The sequence below is a fragment of the Lethenteron reissneri genome, chromosome 49 (assembly GCF_015708825.2).
Source record: "Lethenteron reissneri isolate LAM-NWPU_2019-01 chromosome 49, ASM1570882v1, whole genome shotgun sequence".
NCBI classification, from domain to species: Eukaryota; Metazoa; Chordata; class Hyperoartia; order Petromyzontiformes; family Petromyzontidae; genus Lethenteron; species Lethenteron reissneri.
In genome coordinates, this window is record NC_083827.1 from 10,070,126 (window position 1) to 10,093,032 (window position 22,907).

The 22,907-nt window shown below is 49.5% G+C and overlaps 1 protein-coding gene across 2 annotated transcripts; it reads left to right on the forward strand.

The window, feature by feature from the left end:
* The first annotated feature begins 469 nt into the window (after window positions 1-469).
* On the forward strand, window positions 470-22,357 carry GSS (glutathione synthetase). 2 transcript variants are annotated; one of them, XM_061571964.1, is made up of 14 exons: window positions 470-569; window positions 744-888; window positions 8,183-8,335; window positions 9,368-9,513; window positions 11,671-11,746; window positions 13,517-13,656; window positions 14,455-14,571; window positions 15,386-15,466; window positions 16,212-16,289; window positions 16,599-16,668; window positions 17,209-17,400; window positions 18,685-18,766; window positions 19,929-20,118; window positions 21,732-22,357. In XM_061571964.1, the coding sequence occupies exons 1-14, from the start codon at window positions 475-477 to the stop codon at window positions 21,853-21,855; spliced, it is 1,689 nt and encodes a 562-aa protein (XP_061427948.1). In that variant the 5' UTR covers window positions 470-474; the 3' UTR covers window positions 21,856-22,357. The 2 variants fall into 2 exon arrangements, with proteins under 2 accessions (XP_061427948.1, XP_061427949.1); XM_061571965.1 differs by lacking the exons at window positions 470-569; window positions 744-888 and adding an exon at window positions 4,589-4,729.
* The last annotated feature ends 550 nt before the right edge of the window (window positions 22,358-22,907 follow it).

The window sequence follows — 22,907 nt, forward strand, 5'->3', positions numbered from 1 at the left end:
CCCCATATGGGTGCTGAGTGAGTATGGGGTTGCTGTTACTTTATGGATGCTGTGTTCAGTCTTCGAATACAGAGAATATGGCCACGTCATCCCCACTCAGTAACATCCTGCTGCTACCTCCACAATCCACAACGCCACGGTGTCAGGAGGGTGGGATGTCTCTGGAACGGGGAAAAACGAATTACTACTTGAAGTGACTCAACTCGTACAAACATTTCTAAATACTAAACTGCTCCCACGTTCACTTACAGAACTGCTTAGTCATGTTGACGCTGCATTCCTGTCGCAAACCATCATCAGTCCCTCCGAGCTGATCACACACCAACTCAGACCTGATTGGTCATCCTGTGCCCTTACAAATCTCAACCTTCATCCTACAAAGTCCCATCACAAGCGAGAAACACAGACAAAAACAACGATTTTGCCAGTATTAAAAACGTCCGTACGCCGTACACGAACACAGGGTGAAGCCGTATGGGTCGACATCAAGACGACGCCGCAATGTCCGCAAGCTGCTGCGTGACGACTCCACGTGCAGGCGGAGCGGGGCGACCTCTTGACCCCACGGGGTGGGTGCTGCCGCTGCTGCTGCTGCTGGTGGTGGTGGGCGGCTCCTCTGGGTGTGAACATTGAGCAGGGGACCGCCCCTGCGTGTAAACTCTCTCTAGAGCTCTCTGGCACGGGCAAAGTCGCTCGCACAACTCTTCGTCACCCTCCTCTCGCTCTCTCCTCTCACTCCGCAGACACCCGGGGGCCCCGGCTGCTGCTGCTGCTGTGTTGGACAAACCCGCCACGGACTCTGCGTTCATCCCCGCTCCGCGCCCGCGTTGTCCTGCATTCACGTCCCTCTTCCTCCACACGTTGTCTCAGCTTGCCGTGGGCTGCGAGGTGAGAGTGAACGATGCGCCGTGGGGGTTTTTTAATGCGAAGTCTCATTGAGCTGTGGAACACACACCTCTAGCCACCCTTCAGTTTGTGTAGAATCTCAAACGAAGTTGAGTTCATGTGTACGCATGGGCCGAATAGATGGGTGACCGGGGCATTCCAAGTACGGTACACGTACCTGTCAACCCATTTGGTTTACCCCGTAATTTTGTACAGGGAAATCGAGTTTTCAGCTCCGTACGGCGTACAGCCGTTTGAGTGCGGGCAAACACAATTTTTATTGTGTCTCTGTGTTTGTGTTTCTCCCTCGTGATGGGACTTTGTAGGATGAACGTTGAGATTCATAATGGGCACGGGGTGAGACCAATCAGGTCTGAATTGGTGTGTAACAAGGTAGGGCACTGATAAGGGGTTGACAGGTATGAGTACAGCAATGGATTTGTTTTCTTTAATCTATTTGTCTGGCGTGTTTTGGACGTCAGCTCGCATTGCGCGGGGTTTCTCTGGGTTGCAACACACCTGAAGCCAAACTCGCGTTAATTTTTAATCGGACAAACACCCCCCCCCCCTCCCATGTAAACAGCAGCAGCAGCAACATCCTGAAACAAAAGTCTCGAGACTCAGGAGAGGGTTCCCTTGACAGAGCTAATTGTGAAGTCTCAACTTGCACGTGGCTTTGTATTAAGGGGGCAGAGACAAGGGGGCAGATGGAGGGAATCTACTGCTGGATGAGAGCCTCCGAATGCCGCGTGAGTCATAGGGGGTTGTTAGACCATACTTCACCACGCTGGTGCGGGTTGGTGTAAGTTGGGAGCGTAGACGTTGAGGTCATAGTACAGTACAACCATTGATATGTACGCCCTGCTGTCTGTTGGCAACGTATTTTAAATGTTGTGGGGGACAACGTACGCCCCACCGCCCTCGCTGGGCAGGTGGGGCGCAACGTTCGCCCCTTCCGCTCCCTCCTCCACCGCATCGGTCGGCTCCTGTCGCCCCCCCCCCCCGCGCTAGCGCCCTCTCTGGGGGACACGGCGAAACTGCTGGCTCACTGCCGCACGGGGTTACTCCGCACTCGCCCGTGTACACCACCACTCACCCAACGCGGCGCACAGCCGCACGACCGCACCCACACCTGCGGGCGATTATGTCCTAAGACGCGCGCACACGCTGCGGCTCCGCGTCCACTCCTCTTGCAACGTGTCGCTCCACACGCAAATCACCGACACCACACCGATGCTCTGTGCTAACTTTTATTCGCGGTGCAAATACCCACTACCTGGGGGAATGTTTCGCTAGAAGAGCCTAGCCTAACTCTGCCTGCGTACCCAGTCACTAAGACGTCCTACCACGTACCTCGAAGCTGTACTCACGGCATCGCATGTACGCTGTGAGAGTCGGAGGGAGAAGGACAAGAGGAAACTTTACCTACCGCTGCCTCGTAGCAGCACTCGCTGGCATCACACGGACGCTGCGAGCGGCTCGAGGAGGCAGGACGGCAGGGAGTGGGTCTTGACGGGCCGGAGGTAGAAGACGTGAGAGCGGAAATCGTCCCGGGCTACTCTTTATATTTCCTAAACTTCAAGGCCCAGGGTGACGTCGCACCGCCCAGCCAATCGTGCGCGCTTACCTGCGCCGTCGCTCGTTTTCTATCCCTTCCGTGGCCTAATCCCCCCATTCCCAAGGGCCGCGATGGCATTTGTACCGCGCGACCAACCGTGCGCCTACCTCTGGCTACCGCCCCCCTGTTACCGTGTCCTCCATCGAGTGCCACGGGGATGTCACCGGCCATCCATTGTCCCTCATTGCTGGGTATCTGGAAGGGCATCTGGCTGGCGAACACACACCCTGCAAGTGTGTATTCGGTATGAGGGCCGATATGGGGGGAGGGCGGCAGTGGCGCTGCGATTCTCCTGACCTCATGCTCTTCTTGCTTAATATTCCACCCTCAGTCCCCCCCCCCCCCCCCCCAATGTCTTGAATAACTTATTTCTGTTTGCCCAGTGAACCTTTTCTTTCTGCGCCCATACAATGTTAAGCCAATTTAGGGGCACCGCAATATAACCTGTCCTGCGAGGGTCGGCCAATCTCCTGGCACCGGGAAATCGTGGGACTTTCCCTCTAGAGGCCCTTCGGATTAAAACCCGATGTGCCAGGCGATCCCCCGCCAGGACACTCCGTGGGTGCGCTGCGTGCGTGTGATCAGTGTCGGGGTCAGGGGGGAGTTGCGACGCTTGCCGAGTTGCTCCGTGGCACCACAGTGTCTATTTATTGGATGAATGTGTAAGTAACTTTTTGGATATTTCGGTAAAGTCACGTAGAAATAAAATAATAAATAAAATAAATATATCACGACGTTTCGATTGCAGCACAAGCAATCATCATCAGGTGTGACAACCACGGCAAGGAAATTTGTATTTCTATTTTTTATTTTTTTTATTTTTCACCGACGTGACTTTACCCAAAGAACCAAAGAGTATGGAACCTTGCAGTCACAAAAACTTCAAACCTTGTAAACTTATAATGCAATACAACACAGAGAGTCGGCTAAGATAACAGTCAACACTCTACCTGGTTGATTACGTTCTTCCAAAGATTGCTAAATTTGAGAAAGAGACAAAACACAGACACGGAGACACACAGACAGACACACAAGCAGAAAGAGACAACACAGAGACACAGAGAGAAAACAAACTTAGTAAAATTTGTAAATGCAATTCAATGCAACGCAGAGAGTCGGTAAACACACAATTAACGCATAGCTTGGTTGATTACGTTCTTGAATTTATTTTATTTCTACGTGACTTTACCGAAAGAACCAAAAAGTAATCCCTGCAGTCACGAAAGCTTTAAATCAAAATTCAACACATTTGTTCACAATACTGCCTTTAAAGCAAACATTATTTAATCCGTGACGTTTTGCGCATTGGCCCGTCTTCATGGGACATCAGTAAGTTAAAATACAACATCAAAGCGGGACGCAACTTACACATTTGTTGATGCAACATTTAGTATTCATTTAAGAGTGCGAACATTGGGTAAGAAATATTTAGAACAAATGGAGTGTTTAATCACGTATCACGCTTATTGGATGTGTAAGTGGTGTGCTCTCATTCATTCTCCAAGTGCTGGAGTTCGCGCCCATAGCTAAAAGTGCACGTGACGTTGGCGGTGGTGGTCATCGGGCGACTTTGATCGATTTGGCATTCAAAGAAGAGGCGGGGTTGTTTCAGCCAAGGCTCGTTTGGTTCTAGATTTGAAGCTTTCGTGACTGCAAGGATTCATACTCTTAGGTTTTTTTCGGTAGAGTCACGTAAGTAGAAATAAAAACATTAGAAATAAAATATTTTCTATTATTATTTCTATTATTTTTATTATTAATAGAAATAAAATAATTTCCATTATTATTTCTACTATTTATTATTATTTATTTTTATTTTTTACCTACGTGACTTTACCGAAAAAAACCTAAGAGTAAGGCTCGTTTGGGTTTTTATTCAAGAGCGCGTTGGGCTCCGATGTAAAACGCGAGCCGTGGCACCGGGGAGCCGTGACGGCGCTCTGCCCCGACAGTCTGTTCATGCGACATTCGTGCCCAACAGAAGGTGGTGGTTGTTGTTGTTGTGGTTGTTGTTGTTTTCGTGCCAGGCGACTCACGGATTTGTTTGCGCGATAATTTCCGCGGGGAGGAGGGGAGGGGACGAAGGGGGATTGGAAGCGGCTGAGAGGGAAATTAGCCAATCACGATCGCGCAGATTAGAGTCACGTGGGGCGGTGCAGCCAATCGGAATCGAGGGTGGAACTCCAAAGTCACGTGGAGACGGGAGTAGCGGAGCATCGTGGACCGGTAAAATCATCACTCGTCCATATACTACATAGTTTACACTACATCATCACGAGCCCATATACTACATAGTTTACACTACATCATCACTAGCCCATAGACTACATAGTTTACACTACATCATCCTGCTGTATATACATCATCACGAGCCCATATACTACATAGTTTACACTACATCATCACTAGCCCAGAGACTACATAGTTTACACTACATCATCACGAGCCCATATACTACATAGTTTACACTACATCATCCTGCTGTATATACATCATCACTAGCCCAGAGACGACATAGTTTACACTACATCATCACGAGCCCATATACTACATAGTTTACACTACATCATCACTAGCCCATATACTACATAGTTTACACTACATCATCACGAGCCCATATACTACATAGTTTACACTACATCATCACTAGCCCATAGACTACATAGTTTACACTACATCATCCTGCTGTATATACATCATCACGAGCCCATATACTACATAGTTTACACTACATCATCACTAGCCCAGAGACTACATAGTTTACACTACATCATCACGAGCCCATATACTACATAGTTTACACTACATCATCACTAGCCCATAGACTACATAGTTTACACTACATCATCACTAGCCCATAGACTACATAGTTTACACTGCATCATCCTGCTGTATATACATCATCACTAGCCCATAGACTACATAGTTTACACTACATCATCCTGCTGTATATACATCATCACTAGCCCATAGACTACATAGTTTACACTACATCATCACTAGCCCATAGACTACATAGTTTACACTGCATCATCACTAGCCCATAGACTACATAGTTTACACTACATCATCCTGCTGTATATACATCATCACTAGCCCAGAGACTACATATTTGCACTGCATCATCACTAGCCCATAGACTACATAGTTTACACTGCATCATCCTGCTGTATATACATCATCACTAGCCCATAGACTACATAGTTTACACTGCATCATCCTGCTGTATATACATCATCACTAGCCCATAGACTACATAGTTTACACTGCATCATCCTGCTGTATATACATCATCACTAGCCCATAGACTACATAGTTTACACTACATCATCCTGCTGTATATACATCATCACTAGCCCATAGACTACATAGTTTACACTACATCATCCTGCTGTATATGCATCATCACTAGCCCATAGACTACATAGTTTACACTGCATCATCCTGCTGTATATACATCATCACTAGCCCATAGACTACATAGTTTACACTACATCATCCTGCTGTATATGCATCATCACTAGCCCATAGACTACATAGTTTACACTGCATCATCCTGCTGTATATACATCATCACTAGCCCATATACTACATAGTTTACACTACATCATCCTGCTGTATATGCATCATCACTAGCCCATAGACTACATAGTTTACACTGCATCATCCTGCTGTATATACATCATCACTAGCCCATAGACTACATAGTTTACACTGCATCATCCTGCTGTATATACATCATCACTAGCCCATAGACTACATAGTTTACACTGCATCATCCTGCTGTATATACATCATCACTAGCCCATAGACTACATAGTTTACACTGCATCATCCTGCTGTATATACATCACTAGCCCATAGACTACATAGTTTACACTGCATCATCCTGCTGTATATACATCACTAGCCCATAGACTACATAGTTTACACTGCATCATCCTGCTGTATATCCATCATCACTAGCCCATAGACTACATAGTTTACACTGCATCATCACTAGCCCATATACTACATAGTTTACACTGCATCATCCTGCTGTATATACATCATCACTAGCCCATAGACTACATAGTTTACACTGCATCATCCTGCTGTATATACATCATCACTAGCCCATAGACTACATAGTTTACACTGCATCATCCTGCTGTATATACATCATCACTAGCCCATAGACTACATAGTTTACACTGCATCATCCTGCTGTATATACATCATCACTAGCCCATAGACTACATAGTTTACACTGCATCATCCTGCTGTATATACATCACTAGCCCATAGACTACATAGTTTACACTGCATCATCCTGCTGTATATCCATCATCACTAGCCCATAGACTACATAGTTTACACTGCATCATCACTAGCCCATATACTACATAGTTTACACTGCATCATCCTGCTGTATATACATCATCACTAGCCCATAGACTACATAGTTTACACTGCATCATCCTGCTGTATATACATCATCACTAGCCCATAGACTACATAGTTTACACTGCATCATCCTGCTGTATATACATCATCACTAGCCCATAGACTACATAGTTTACACTGCATCATCCTGCTGTATATACATCATCACTAGCCCATAGACTACATAGTTTACACTGCATCATCCTGCTGTATATACATCATCACTAGCCCATAGACTACATAATTTACACTGCATCATCCTGCTGTATATACATCATCACTAGCCCATATACTACATAGTTTACACTACATCATCCTGCTGTATATACATCATCACTAGCCCATAGACTACATAGTTTACACTGCATCATCACTAGCCCATAGACTACATAGTTTACACTGCATCATCATTAGCCCATAGACTACATAGTTTACACTGCATCATCACTAGCCCATAGACTACAACACTGATCCTAATACCCTTCCTCTTCTCCCTATCAGCAGCCTCGTCTTGTACCTGGTCCCTCACCGCTGCGTTCATCCTCACGCTGCCATCGCAGCTCCGTGCAATGCGCCACAGGAACCTCAATGCCCGTGTGTTGGAGGAGTGGTGGCCCACTGGTTAGCACACTGCCATGAACAACCTGCGACCCGCAGTTAGATTCCCGGCCACGGCTAACTATGGTGGCTCAAAATAATTATTTTATAATGTTTTATTTTTATTATTTTATTATTTCCATTCTACGTGACTTTACCGAAAGAACCAAGAAGATGAATCCCTGCAGTCACGAAAGCTTTAAATCGAAAATTATGGTGGCTCGTTATAATCTTAACCAGTTTGGAGCCTCTCCTAGGTCACCTCGGCCTGAAAATGTGTACCTGGTACGGTGCGTCAAAATCATCTGCGGGGAGGCGAAGGTGCCACATCATCAGCCAGCCCCTTTGTGTTTCATGGCAGGGTTCGTGGGTGCTGTGCTCGCAGCACTTGCCCCAACAGTTGTAGCGTTTGTTTCCGGGATGTGTTGTTCTGAATGATGTCTGACAACTCGCTCCAGCCTTTTTTAGGAACTGACAATCATCACTGAATAAGAAGAAGCTTCCAGCACGCGGAGCGAAACATCTGAACGTCGTGAGAATCGACAGGCGGTGTTACAACCCGAAACAAACCCGTCGAATATTCCAGACAGTGCAACCGTGAACACCTCCACAGAGGTAATTGGGAATGACGCTCGCTCGCGTGCGTTGTGTCGGCAGCGTGCGGCTCAAGAGATGGAGGCGCTGTGCTCGGTGCCTGTGGACGTGGTGCGGGACGTCGCTCTGCTCAACTGCCTGGCCGAGGCGGCCAAGGACTTTGCCTTTCACAGGGGCATCGCCATGAGAACGCCCGAAAACCCCAACGAGTCGGAGGTGATTAGCAGCGCGGGAACGGCATTCCAGAGGAGGTTAAGCTCATGCGTCCGAATGGGGCTTGGCGCAACATGACTACAACACTGATCCTGACCAAACTTAATTTGGAGCTTTCGTGACTGCAGGAATTATTCTTTGGTTCTTTCGGTAAAGTCACGTATTAAGATAAAATAATAAATTAAATTAAATACTAGCATACCGCAATAAATGGCAAATGGCTTTTATTGCAGTATGCTAGTATTTAATTTAATTTATTTTTTTATTTTAATACGTGACTTTACCGAAAGAACCAAAGAATGATCCTCACCACTTCCACACGAGGTTGGGGGGGTGGGGGGTGGTCCCCAGTCCACACTTGCCCAATCCGTTACCCGCCAGAATGCCCCGAGCCCCCCGATGCCCCGAGCCCCCCAATGCCCCGAGCCCCCCGATGCCCCGAGCCCCCCGATGCCCCGAGCCCCCCGATGCCCCGAGCCCCCCGATGCCCCGAGCCCCCCGATGCCCCGAGCCCCCCAATGCCCCGAGCCCCCCGATGCCCCGAGCCCCCCGATGCCCCGAGCCCCCCGATGCCCCGAGCCCCCCGATGCCCCGAGCCCCCCGATGCCCTGAGCCCCCCAATGCCCCGAGCCCCCCAATGCCCCCCTCCGGTATCTCCTCGCGATTGGTGCTCACCCCTTCCACTGTTCCCCGCTCCACTGCCCCCCCCCCCCCCCCCCCCCCCCACTTTTTCTGGGCGGGAATCCTCTCCATGCCCCCTAACCCACTGTCCATCTCCATTCCTCCTCCCTGACATCCCATACAAGAGCACGCAATTGCAGGGCCGCACCATTCCTGTTGCATACATATTACATTGCCAAGTGTGCATTGCGGCAAAGGCCCAAATTTGGCGTTGCCTAACCAGTCGAGCCGTCCCATGCAGAGTTTGTGATCGTGCCCGCCGGGTACTGGGTGTTTAACACTCGCTGTGTGCCGTACAATGACTTGCTGGCGTGCGTGTGTTTCTTTCTGCCCACGCGCCCCCCTGGCCTTCAGCGTGTGCTGTTCGCGCCCTTCACCCTGTTCCCATCGGTCGTCCCCACGGCGCTCTTCCAGCAGGCCATGGAGGTGCAGTGCGACTTTAACCTGCTCATAGACCGCGTGAGTCAGGACCACGCGTTTCTTCAGGAGACGTTGAAGAGGTAAACATGCCAGTTGGTTCGGCGCTCTCCTCTGGTTATCTGCAATGCCTTCTCGCGTCTGTAATGCCACATTATAGACGTGAGAAGGAGAATAGTTCTTGCATTCAGGGCTTAATATCTCGTGGAATATTTTTCAGAGCCCCCCTCCCCAAAACACCCAGAATGCCCCCCAGCCCAACCCCCACCTCTTCCTGTAATGTCTTGCACACGCCACTGCTGGTGGAAGGGGCCTGCACAATAAAGAGCACCAGAGAGCGCCAGAGTATTTGGCCTACTCTTCCACATTGGCCAGACGTCTTGGAAGAGATGAGGGTACCCACATTTTACCCCACCAATCAACTCACTGCGGTGTTCCCATTTATACTGATGGGTGGACAGAGGTGGGGTAATTTAATAGATTGATCTACACCATTATTTCAACTGCCGAGATGGGAGAGCGATTTTTAACGATGACCTCTGGATTGCAAGTCCAGCGCCCTACTAACCATTACACCATGGCGGCATCCCTTAATGTAAAATGTTACGCTGATTTAATTTCAACAATTCAGATAATCTCATGCATCCCATAGCTGTCCAGGCATGTGCCATGTCAGACGGGGATTACAAGTGAAATCTCTGCCAGTGCGGTCAAATGTTCAGCACAAAGGCGTGACGGCCTGCGTCACGCCTTGGTGTGAGCATTAACGTTGGATGTGCTGTGCGTTTCCACGCATTGGACAATAACTGCTGCTGCTGTGGTATAATGGGTAACAAACTGGACTCGCAATCCAGAGATTTCGAGTAAATTTGATCTCGTGGCACAGATGGGCATGTTTTATAAACCATGGACACTTGTGTTTTGTAAACCTCCCTTCAACGCCTCTGTCGACCCAGCGGTTATAAATATTTATAGGTACACCACATTTCGTCAATCGGAAGGTCATGTGTGATAGTGCAGTAAAGTGTGGCTACTCCCACCTTTGCTCTTCCAAGGCGTCTTGGCCAGTGTGAAGAGTAGGCCAAAATATGCTCTAGAGGGGCCTTCCTCCAGAGCTTCCTCCTAGCAGAGGCCCTTCCATTGGCAGGGCTGCACCTTAACCTTCCACTTTAAGTAATCAATGGGCACCCGTCGTGGATATTCCTGGACGCCGCAAGTGTGGGCCGTCGTTAAATACGAATTACATTCGTGTGCCGTGTGGGCTGCAACTCGAGCCCTCGGGTGACTGCCGGCTGCAAGATGTCCCGTTGAGGTTTTCTGAGGCCACAGTTTGGGGACTGAATGCACTGATCCTTGGTGGGGGCTTTTTTTTCTCCCACATTATTTTTAGAGTGAACAAGGGTGTTGACGATATATGTTCTCCTCGAACATATGGTCGCGTTAGCATTTTGAAAATGCGATATAGCCGAAAATATACCCGCGAAGGCTGCTGTAATTTAAACACTTGTTTGCCAAACGGAGAATTTGTTTTCGTAGCGAGACTGCTGTTTTTGTTTGGCCAACATAACAGCAGTTTGTAAGTCTTGTGTCCAGGTTAACTATAAAGGAAATTGTTTCAAATTGTGTACAATTAATTTCTTCATTGCCTTCACTGAATGTTAAGACTACGCAGTGATGATTTACGATTAGCTCTTTTCCACTGGCACAACTGAGCTGTGCCGGGATCGATGCCAAGCCAAACCAGCATGGCTTGGGAGGTGCCAGGTTGGTTTTCTACTGCAGAAACCGAGCCATGCGACTTACGTGACATGCAATAGACGATTTGAGATGTGTTCAGATAGCGGGATGATGCTATTAACCTCATGATGCACTGATCTCATACAAGCGGACGTGTGGCCCCGGGCCATATTCAAATATCGTGCGAGTCGAGCCGTATATGGTTTGGTTCCAGCTTGGCACTGAAATAGCCAGGTGGTAAAGCCACCTGTGCCATGAGGGCCTTGTGCTGGCTCATCTTGAATATGGCCGATGGTCGAGTCGGCGTTTCCAGATCTGTCACGGGACACACAGATTTTCTCTAATTTAGACTTATGGTAATGGCCTAAAGTAATGTGTGGCCAGCCCTCCCCCATTCAGACGGGGGTTTTGGTGCAGTTGTGTGAGAATGCCACGTGTGATGCGTGCTTGCTGCTGTGATACGTGCTTGCTGCTGACACACGCACGCGGTGTTTTGATTTCAGCACGGTGGACTCGGATGAATTCTCGGCGAATGTCTTCAGAATTTTCCAGCGATTGCTGGATGAAAACATCACAAAAGTTGGTGTTTATTTTACATATTTCATTTTACAACTGGCAGCGCATGCAAAAGTGAACCACAACTGATTCAGAGTAAAGCATCCCGGGTTGCTGTTGCTTCCAGGCACAATGAAAAGCTAAATAGTTACCAATTACGCTGTGTTGGCGATTTAGGCTAAGAGTAGGAGGCACTCTATTTATTAACAGCCTTCACAGTCCACACAGAGTAACTACAGCTCCCAGTCAGGGCAGCTGGCAGACTGCCCGACTGACGACGCCGAGCAGGTGAAGATGGCGGCGAAGACTCCAGCAGTACGACGAGGGGATCCCACTCCAGGCGACAGCCCCGAGCTCTCGCTTGGGGCCCCCTTTTATCCTCCCAGCGTGGCCTCGCTCCGCCACGCCCCCTTTCTAGAACTTACTAGCGGGTTCCCGGGCTTCCCTCACGTGCCCCCTCTGTCACCTTTCCCCTACATCCCTTTCTCTGGCTTATCACGTGACCTGCTGACAGAGGGCTGCTGTACCTGCAGATCCCCTTCTCTGCCAGCAACCAGCGCTATGCTCTGTAGTGAGCAGTTCTATGTCACGACACGTACTATTTTAAAGCCCTGCATTTCTCAGGTAATGATAGTGAAATTCCACGTCACTCAATTATGATGTCAAACTACGTCTCAGTGTGTCTCCCACCTTGTAATTATCCATATTTCTTGCGATTGTCCACACAGGCACTCCTTGACATACGCGATAGATGTGTTCCTGGAAAAGCGCACGTATTTCAAAATCGCGTGTGTCAAAATAAATTTTCCCATAATAAATATTCGTAAAGGAGGGGGTTAGGGGATTTCACTCACACGCGCAGACATAATCGCCTATATTATCCCGGCTTATATCAGTACAATACATGTACACACATTATAATACTTAATATTAAAATAAAATAATGGAAACTCTAATATACTTCCTCTAAAATGAAAATAAAGAAGTACAGTATTACTTACTTGTAACTAGCGCGGAGTTGCATTGTGGAGACGAAGGGAAGAGCGATGGTGTCGACGCGGCGAGACGCTGTACACTGTAGCGCACTACTTATCGTAGCGCACTGGCTGCTGGCAACGCCATTAGGTCGCGGTGCCAGGCGAGTGTGGTGTACGTCGCGTTGCGGATGACGTCTAAATACAAAGCGTGCATTATTCCTAAATGGTGTACCACAAAAGCACGTAAACTGCGGATTGCCTGTATGTCATACCAAGTCACGTTAATGTATTAATAGCTCGAAAGAGATGCATGCTTGGAATTGCAATGAATGATAGAAAGGGGAACGTGTGGGATTAGAGAACATACACAAGTTCGTGACTTTGGCTGTTGATAAAAGTGTGGGCTTGGGCAGGACATGTCACTGGAAGGGTTGATGGTGGTGGTCTAGACAAACGATGACGTGGCGACCAAAGAAGAGGGAACGCACTCGACAGTACGTGCACCGCAGAGATGGAGCTATGAAAGCAGCCCTTGCGCAGTTGCCGGATGGATCGTTGTACCACGCGATCTTGACAGAAGGCGACAGCTTGGGGGGAGGCCTTCATCCAGCAGTGGATTGATCGTTGCTAATGACAAGACAACACCCGACGCAGCGTTTGGGTTAGTTGGTGAACGGCGGAGAAAGAAAAGCCACCCATGGTACAGCGCTCCTTCGTCGAGTTGGCACGCGGCTACCTCTCGATGTTGTTGGATACTCCAGGCAGTGTACCCTTACGCAGTAGTCCTGAGTGTCTTCACTGTGCGCTTCGTTCACAGCCGGTCGTGCTGGGCCTCAACCGGTCGGACTATATGTTCGACTTGCATGCCGACGGCGCGACGTCGCTGAAGCAGATCGAGACAAACACGTTCGCCGCCAGTTTCGGAGGCTTGTCGTGCAGCACGCCGGACCTGCACAGGTGAGCCAACGCTGGCGCAACGTTTGCCGTGGCAGCGATTGGCCGATGGACGAGCAGTGTGGTCGGTTTGCTTGAAGATGGCCACATTGCCTGGGTCACAATTGAAAAAGAGCTTCGGAGCTCAATGGGCCTTTCCCAAAATAAAGCGGCCGAATTGGTGTGTGCTGATTGCGCGTTGGGTTTGTTATGGCGTACGTATTGGCGAAGAGACGGACAGCATCTTTGATGCGTTCCGCGACCTTTTCCTCCGGTGACATACGTGCAATGCACAGCCCTTTGTCATTCCACTGCTGGATGAGGGTCTCCGCATGTTTCGATTTAAAGCTTTCGTGACGGCAGGGATTCATCTTCTTGGTTCTTTCGGTAAAGTCATGTAGAAGGGAAGTAATAAAATAATAATACAATTATTTTATTATGTTTTATTTTTATTATTTTATTACTTTCCTTCTACGTGACTTTACCGAAAGAACCAAGAAGAGGTCTCCGCATGGTTTACGGCTCATATTGGTTATTTGGCCACCCTTCACCACGCTGGTCAGCACGGGTTGGTGAAGGTGGGAGCATACGCGTGGGAGCATACTAGAGTACACCGATGACGTTTGCTGCAATTCCCTCTTCTGAATATCTTCCCGAGATGCTCCGAGATCGGGCACATGCCGGATGATCTGTTCATAGCCTCATGACTCCTTGTGACGGGTTGCTGCGGCACCTCTCTCTCTCTCTTTCGGGTGCCACTCGCCCGCACAAAAAATCCGAGCCGTGTGTCCGTGGTGTCCGTGGTGTCCCTGTGTTACGCAGGCATGTGCTGAGGCTGCTGGGGACACCCGGGGAAGGCGTGGAGGTCCCCAGCAATAGCCCGGCCGAGGAGCTTGGCAGGGGCATCGCGGTGGCCTGGGAGCTGTACGGCGAGCCCAAGTAAATCCTGACGCGCCCTCACCCGCTCACTTGCCAGCCCTGCCGAATTTAAAGTGGTTATGGTAAAGGAGCAGCCCTGCAATTGCCCACGTGGGCCACTGCTGGCGGAAGGGCCGCAACTTAAAGAAAGGGAGCGCTATGAGAGCCCCCTCCGGAGGATCATTGGACTACTCTTCCACGCTGTGATTCAGACGTGCGAGAAAAGATGGGGAGTGCCTACCCCTTACCCCACCACATGCAACCTGGACTCATTCACACTCCTGGGTGGGCAGAGGCAAGAGGTGGTTTAAAAAACCTGCGCCATCGTTTCTAGTGGCATATCGAGAGATGGAACCGGTGACCTGGATCACAGGTCCAGTGTGCGCTGATCTTTACACGCTTGCAGCATTCCCATTTTACGTGGTATCCTGCCGGCAATGTTGCTTCGTGTAATCCCAATTGAGTAATTTGCAGCGTCTTTTTCAATGTTTTTTCCACGATACTGCCATGCAAAGGCCCGAATGGTCTTCAATGACATCGTGGGATCTTTAGCGTACACCGTGAAGTCCGTGGCACCTGCATGGTGAATTACGGTTAATGCACCCACAGTCGTAAGCGGAGCGGCCCGCCTAATTCGAACGCAGGGCCGCGTCACCGCCCCCCTCCCTCCCCGACGCGCGACACCCACGTCACGCAGGGTGACGCGGCCACGGCCAGAGGCTTGGCTCTCGTGGAATCTGTCTCCGGACGGGACACGCGGTGAGCGAGGTTCACGCTGTGGCCACGCGCCCTCGCCATGACCCACGTGGCGCGCCGCTCTTGTGCTGCCCCGCAGGGCCGCGGTGATGTTCCTCGTGGAGACCGACTGCAGGAATATATTTGACCAGCGTTGTGTGGAGTACGCCCTGTGGAAACGGTAAGGCTCCTCCATAATAGAGGGGTTTTGTTGGGTCAGATCGCGTCAATATATCAATGTGTCGTTAAACCCGCCACCACCCGAAACAACCAATTAGTAAGGTTTGTCACGTAAACAGAACGTGGCCAATTCGTTGCTAGTACAGCACACCGGTGTGTTGGAGAGCAAAGCCACAACATTTACAATCTTAGTACGATGTTTCGCCAGTAATTCCAAACAGCTTCATCAGGCGACAGCCAGGTTTGTGGAGAAATCCTCCTGTTTTGTTCCTTAAATAGAGGGGTTGATGTGATGACGTCACTTGTGAGCCCTTCTTGAGCAACAGTGGGGGCGGGGGGGGATTAATAAATGCATATAAATGACTGGGTATCCATTGCCGGTTGGGTGATTTATATGGTAATCAATGTACACTTCTCACACACCCACGCACGGTGCGTCTCTACACACTCACTGCAAGCTCTGTGACTTATTATGTGCTGCTGGCAACAGGGCTTCCACTAGAGGGAGCTCTATATAGCCCCTCTAGAGGTTTTATACTATACTTGTATGCCCCCCTCATCTATGCTCACCACGTTCTCCAACTTGGTGCCATGAAATGCGGTCGGATAACTCCCACGGCCTACCATGATGCGGTGATGCCCTCATCCAGCGGTCGATTGACAAATGAACTGTGGGCGTGTACTGTCCGTGTTGTGTGCCGTGCCTGGTGTCGCCCATCGCCCTGCGGCTTTGGTGTGCCAACCAGAGGCATCAAGGTGCTGCGCAAGACATTCGGGGACGTGACGAAGCAGGCGTCGCTACTTCCCGACCGCACCCTGCACGTGTAAGCAAACATTGCGCAAAGAATCGTTATGCGGCCTGACCAGGGCTAAATTCTCCACACACACCTGCTCGACTCCTTCAGCTCGAGTTCACTTGTGTGTTCCGTGTGAGTTTGCGTGTGTGTTCTGTGTATGTTCCGTGTGTGTTCTGTGTATGTTCCGTGTGTTTTACGTGTGTTTTACGAGTGTGTCTGTGTGTGTTCCGTGTGTGTTCCATGTGAGTTCACGTATGAGTTGACGTGTGTCCTCACATGTATGTTCTGTGTGTGTTCTGTCTGTCCTGTGTGTGTTCCGTGTGCGTGCGGTGTAAGGAACGGGACGGAGATCGCGGTGGTCTACTACCGATCTGGTTACGCGCCCAACAATTACTCTGGACCTAAGGTCAGGGGTTCACTAAGGCTTGCCTTTCCTATGATTTGCAAATGCATGCACATGTGTCCCAATGATAAACTTCACATGCGGGTGCTAGAGGCGTGGTTATTGGGTGCAACAAGGACACTTTTTAATTCATATACAATCTCAATGCAACAACTACATGAGGGTAGAAGGGAGGTTTGTCATGTCAGGGAAATGCGGCAAAGAGGAGAGAGTGCGACCCTGCGGCACAGCCCGGGACCAAACAAACCGAGTCCAGCACCAAGAACTACGACGAGCGCCAAGGACGCAATCCACGTGTTGCTGTTCCTCGTTGTCTGATTGTTGACATAAAAAGTGCCGATGTTTCATTTACCAGCAATCACGAAAGTTCACGATGGGGCATTGCGTGTCGGTGATTTGATCCTGACGTCAGTCTGGCTCGTGCGAGCTGTCGCGAGCTGAATAATCATCGTTGACTCATCGCTGAGCGTTGCTCATTCGAACCAAGCGGAGGAGGACGTGCGTCGATGCCACCGCCTGAGTTGTCGTCCGTCGGTGCCGCAGGACTGGGAGGCGCGCGAGCTGCTGGACCGGTCGCGCGCCATCACGTGCCCCGACATCGCCACGCACCTGGCCGGCACCAAGAAGGTGCAGCAGGTGCTGGCGCAGCCCGGCTGCGTCGAGCGCTTTGTGAAGGACCCCGCGGCGGTGGCGCGAATCCGCACCACCTTCGCCGGTCTCTACTCCCTCGACATGGTATGATGGCGCACGCGGCGACGCCTGCCAATCGCGCCGCTCGCTCTCTTTCCGCTCGCGTCTTAACGGTGGAGTGTTTGTCATCCGTGTGTCGGGTAGCGCACGAGTGATGGATAACTCGCGATAATAAATGGCAGTGTGATTAAAGGAGGATCGACTTGGAGGAGGGGTGCTCGAGTCTGTGTGCACCGGGGCGCAATGCACACGAAGGCCCGGGCCGATGATGATCATCGTTGCAACACGATGAGGTCGCGGGTGAAGAGAGGGGAATTATTACTTGGCTGGATGGTGAGAGATGGCCGTAAGCTTAAGCGAAGGCCTTCACCCAGCAGTGGCTTGACCCTGGCTAATGATCGTGGTGCTGACGAATTCACAATGGTTACGGGTAAACAACCCACAGACAGAGAAGGAGGCACCCATGAAATGAAATGGATGTCCTTTGCCTGCCGCGGTTTCTCATGACTCGACATACAGGGAAACGTACCCTGGGGCACAGGGCCTTGCCGACAAGCGTGCAGACCTCAACTTCTAAAAGCACTCTGAAGTATTGAGCAACAGGGAATACGGAGAGCATGTCCTGTCCTCGATATTTTGGGCTAACTCAGGCCACAGCGTGCCGCTGTGTATCCATTTCCCTATCAAAACCACCTCGTTTCCACGAAGACTAAATTTAGTCGATTTACAGCTTGTCATTTTAATGTTTGACTGATCAACAGTTTCATAAATTACCCCGGTATCCATACTCAGGCATCGCCCCCTACTGATAAAACTTGGCAGGACCCTCCTGAAAAAGCTTTCACGAGTTAACAAGCGTAACAATACTAATAATAAGAAGAAGAATGTCACATTAAAACACATGTTGCTTCAAAGGTATAAGGTAACTTTTTATAAATGCACGCATTTTATTGACTCGATCGGTGTGGAGTTTGCGACGTTTCTGTGCAGCGTGGAGATGCGGCGAGCGAAGAAGCGGCGTCACTTTGTGCGCCGTTAAGATTTTCACTTTTTCGCAGCGCGATTTTTCTATTCGGTTTTTGAGTTTCTTTTAGGGGTCCCCAAAATAAATCACTTGGCACAGAATGCGCGGTCACGTTTTGTTGTGTAGGCTTTCGCGACCGGCATGATTCTAAATATATCTTCGGGTCAGATCACATGGTTAAAATCTGTGTCGTACGCACTCCTCCACCAGACACAGCCAATTATTAAAGTTGTCAGGTAGAGGGGTGGTGATCCGCAGCAGAACCATTACCCTGTTCACCTGTGGTGGCACGGGTTTTATTCCAGAACGAGGAGGGCGACCGAACGGTGGCTTTGGCGATGGCGGATCCTCACCGCTTTGTGCTGAAGCCGGAGCGTGAAGGTGGAGGTCAGTAACTGTGCCACTCTCGTGCACCCCGGACTCCCCTCCGTCTTCCCCGTCTACCCCCCGTCTCCCCCCTGTCTCCCCCCTGTCTCCCCCTTGTCTCCCCCCTGTCTCCCTCCTGTCTCCACCCTATCTCCCCCCATTTTCCTCTGTCTCCCCCCTGTCCCCTTCCCCCTGTCTTCCCCCCTGTGTGCCCCCCACATCTCCCCCCACCATTGTCCCCTGTCCCCTGTCTCCCCCCTTCTCCCCCCTGTCCCCCCCCCCCCAATCTCCCCCATCGTCCCCCGTCTTCCCCCGTCTTGAATCGCTCTCCGCTTGTAACGCACGGCAAGTAGGCTCGCGGCGACGTGGCGATGCCACGATTTATCGAGCGATATTAAATCCACGTTATTTATATCGTCCCTTTTGCTCATATCATCGGTTGTTTTACGTCTGTTTCATACTTTAGTTACTGACAAAATTATATGTGATATAACAAACTCAGGAATTAAAGTTTGTCAATAAATAGCTATTAAATTAGTGCTTTGCGAAATGTTTTTCAGAGTAATTGATGGCATAGCAATTATACGACATCATGATTTTCGCAGGTCTTTGAATTGTTTAAATATATTGGTGTAACTGATGGCATGTGCATTTCCAATGGTAAAGTTGCAAGGCTTATGACAGGCTTATGTTGATTGAACTTCAGTTGAAGAATGTTCATCTCCGATTAGCACGGTTGGCTACGTACGGTGCGGAAGAAGTTCAACATACATACATCTTTATTCTTACTTAGAAGTAAAGTAACCCACAATAAGAACGATACAAGTACACATTTTTGGAAAACTGATATCGCGATAATCGTGGTGGTATCACGATGATAAATGTCTAAACATTTGTGCCAGGCGTCATTTTCTGTACCTCTGTTGGGATAACTTGTTTGTTATTTATGCCTTTTGTTTTCATGCCATTTCCTGATGTATGTATTCATTTATATTTTCTGAAGGTTATTTACTTTGATAATTGAAATAGATAGGATTTGGCCCTGAATGTAATTATGCATATAATTATTGTACAGCGTTGTGAGATTCATTTGCCACGAATTATGCAATATAAAACTTAGTTATTATTATTATTATCGTATCATATCGTGCAAAGCTATGAATCTCCTTGCTGGGTCTCGCAGGGAATAACATTTTTGGAGACGACATCACGGAGCTGCTGGGCAGGATCGGGCACAGCCCGGAGCGCACGGCGTACATTCTCATGGACAAGGTGCGCCCGCTGGCTGTGAGGAACGTGCTGGTGCGCTCCGGCTTCCCGCTGGCGCCGCTCGACTGCGTGAGCGAGCTCGGCATGTTCGGCATCTACGTCAGGTATGGGCCGCGCGGCGCGGTGTCGTGCTCTGGCGCGCGTCACTCCCTCCGTAAGCGGTTGGAGCTGTGATGGGCCGACGCAGTTTTAAGGCGGCTGTCGCCGGCAATAAATCCAGCATAATTTTCTATTGCGAAAAATTGAGTTGTCCAAATCCGAAGATGTAGATGGAAACAAATTAGAATAAAAATTAAGTGAATAAAAATATCACGACGTTTCGATCGCAACACAAGCGGTCGTCATCAGGAAAAGGGGTTAGCCTCTAAAGGCAAACTGTTTATAAAGGTTTGGAGATGGGCGTAGCCCAAATGTATCCGCAGCACCAGGAGTATGGGCAGGGCAGCAATGCCAATGCAGCAGCAATGCCAATGCAGCAGCAATGGCAATGCAGCAGCAATGCCAATGCAGCAGCAATGCCAATGCAGCAGCAATGGCAATGCAGCAGCAATGCCAATGCAGCAGCAATGCCAATGCAGCAGCAATGCCTATGCAGCAGCAATGCCAATGCAGCAGCAATGCCAATGCAGCAGCAATGCCAATGCAGCAGCAATGCCAATGCAGCAGCAATGTCAATTCAGCAGCAATTCCAATGCAGCAGCAATGTCAATGCAGCAGCAATTCCAATGCAGCAGCAATGCCAATGCAGCAGCAATGCCAATGCAGCAAAGGGCCACCAAGAAATCCCTGCACCCCGCTCCACACCACACTGCTGACGGTGGAGGTTGATTGACAAGAAAACACAAGTCAAGTCATAACCCAAAATCGTTGATGACATCTTTCTAATGATTGCTGAGTCTATAACATTCCTCTCGGTTGAAATTGTGTCTGTATATATGGATGGCTTCATGAACGAATATTTGTTGATAGCCAGTCGGCTTTCAAAGTACCATCGTCTTAGGGAAATCAATTTCGTGCGAGCCGGCCGCATTAAAAGAATGATCAGCCACGACAGAAGTATTGGTCCTACCGTGTTTCAATACAATTGAAGAACCCTGCAGGAGACCGATCAATGCTTCATTAAATATAATTTTATGTCTTCATTGGCTAAGACGGAACTCCGTCGGTCTAGGCCACTCGTGGTCGCTATGGACCATCGCCATGCATTCACCCTCGTGCATCACTTGCACTGGTCCTTGGTGAGTTGAGCGGGGGCGACGAGTGACGCCGCTGCCCACGGTGCTGCCGCTTGTGTAACTAAAACTACACTTTTTTTTATTTTACCAGGTAAGGCCCCCACTGAGTTATATAGCTCTTTTTCAAAAATGATAGCTCAACAAAGTAGCTTACGTGGAAAATTACAGCAGCCAAATAATCTCAACGGTTGTTGTTGGTTCTAAATGTGGAGGAAAAAAAACCTGAGGACCCGGAGAAAAATCCATGCGACGACGGTGAGAGACGCAAACTCCAAATACACAGCAGGTGTCAGAGTCGGGATCGAACCCACAACCTCCTGTATACCAGGCGAGGGAGTTAACATCTCCTAGCCACCGTGATGATGATGAGAGAGAGACGCACGCAAGCTCCAAACATACAGCAGGCGTTAGAGTCGGGATCGAACCCACGACCACCTGTATACCAGGCGAGGTAGTCAACATCTCGCCACGGTGTGTTGCAGGCAGGGCGGTGCGATGGTGCTCAACGACTGCGGAGGCCACCTGCTGCGCACCAAGAGCCTGGAGCATGCAGACGGCGGCGTGGCGGCCGGCGTGGCCGTGCTGGACAACCCGCGGCTCGTGTGAGCGCCCCGCACACTCGCGCTGTGCTGTGTATCGATATTGGCGCGTACTGCGCTGGCTATGTGCACCGAACGAGCTGTGTGTACTTGATTAGCTGTGCATTCCACACTTACCATATGCACTTAATGAAGTGGTGCGTACCTAATTAGCTATGCGTACTACACTACCCGTGTGCACTTATTTCGTGGTGTGTACCTAATTCTGTGGATATTACACTCAATTTAGAGGGCTTGTGCTCATGTTATTTTAAGTGGTTCACTTGGAAGTCCATTAATGAACCATTCTCCATTCATTGACCGTTTGTTAAACACTGTCATCATGCGTTTGTACGCAACCCCTTTTGCCAATCCACTGCTGGATGAGGTCGTGGGGGCTGTTTGATTATGCTTCGCCACTCTTCAACTATGTTTACTTCATTTATAACTTGACGATCTTAGAAGATTCACAAGTTGCAGTGTCGTTGATTCTGGTCTTGGTGCTGAAATAAAGGACTTGTGCAAGCGTGTCTCAAAGTTTAGGCTCTTGCCGTGGCGTCATAACTGCGGGTTAACTCTAGGTTATGACGTCATATACGTAGCTCACGTCCCCCTCCTCCACAGCCTGGGAACACTGGGAATGGCGCTTGTATGTACGTAGGTTGAACTGCTTTCTCCACCGTACTTAGCCAACCATGCGAAGCGGAGGTGTTGGGGAAGGACAAAATTAGGCAGGCCTCCCACAGCTAGGATAGAAGTCTCCTTACTCTTTGGTTCTTTCGGTAAAGTCACATAGTTAGAAATAAATTAAATTAAACAAATCACGACGTTTCGATTACAACACAAGCAATCATCATCAGGTGGGAAAACCACAGCAAGAATATTTCATTTTTGCTGAAGTGGTACCTTTTACCACGGGACGGGTTCAAATATCGTTCCGAGTCACGAGTTGGCACCGCAACAAATGTGACGGGTTTCGGTAATTATGAATGTGTGCGCACTTTGCATAAATGTTTTTTTGATGACAGAATGAGCCTTGCGTGCACACGGCTCTCGGGACACATTCACATGACGCACACA

What these genes read in the sequence shown, in the direction of transcription:
- GSS (XM_061571964.1), top strand. Translation starts at nt 475, where the DNA reads ATGGGTCGACATCAAGACGACGCCGCAATGTCCGCAAGCTGCTGCGTG. An exon ending in CCCGACCGCACCCTGCACGT is followed by an intron (nt 16,290 to 16,598) that starts GTAAGCAAACAT and finishes GTGCGGTGTAAG; the next exon opens with GAACGGGACGGAGATCGCGG. An exon ending in GCCGGAGCGTGAAGGTGGAG is followed by an intron (nt 18,767 to 19,928) that starts GTCAGTAACTGT and finishes TGGGTCTCGCAG; the next exon opens with GGAATAACATTTTTGGAGAC.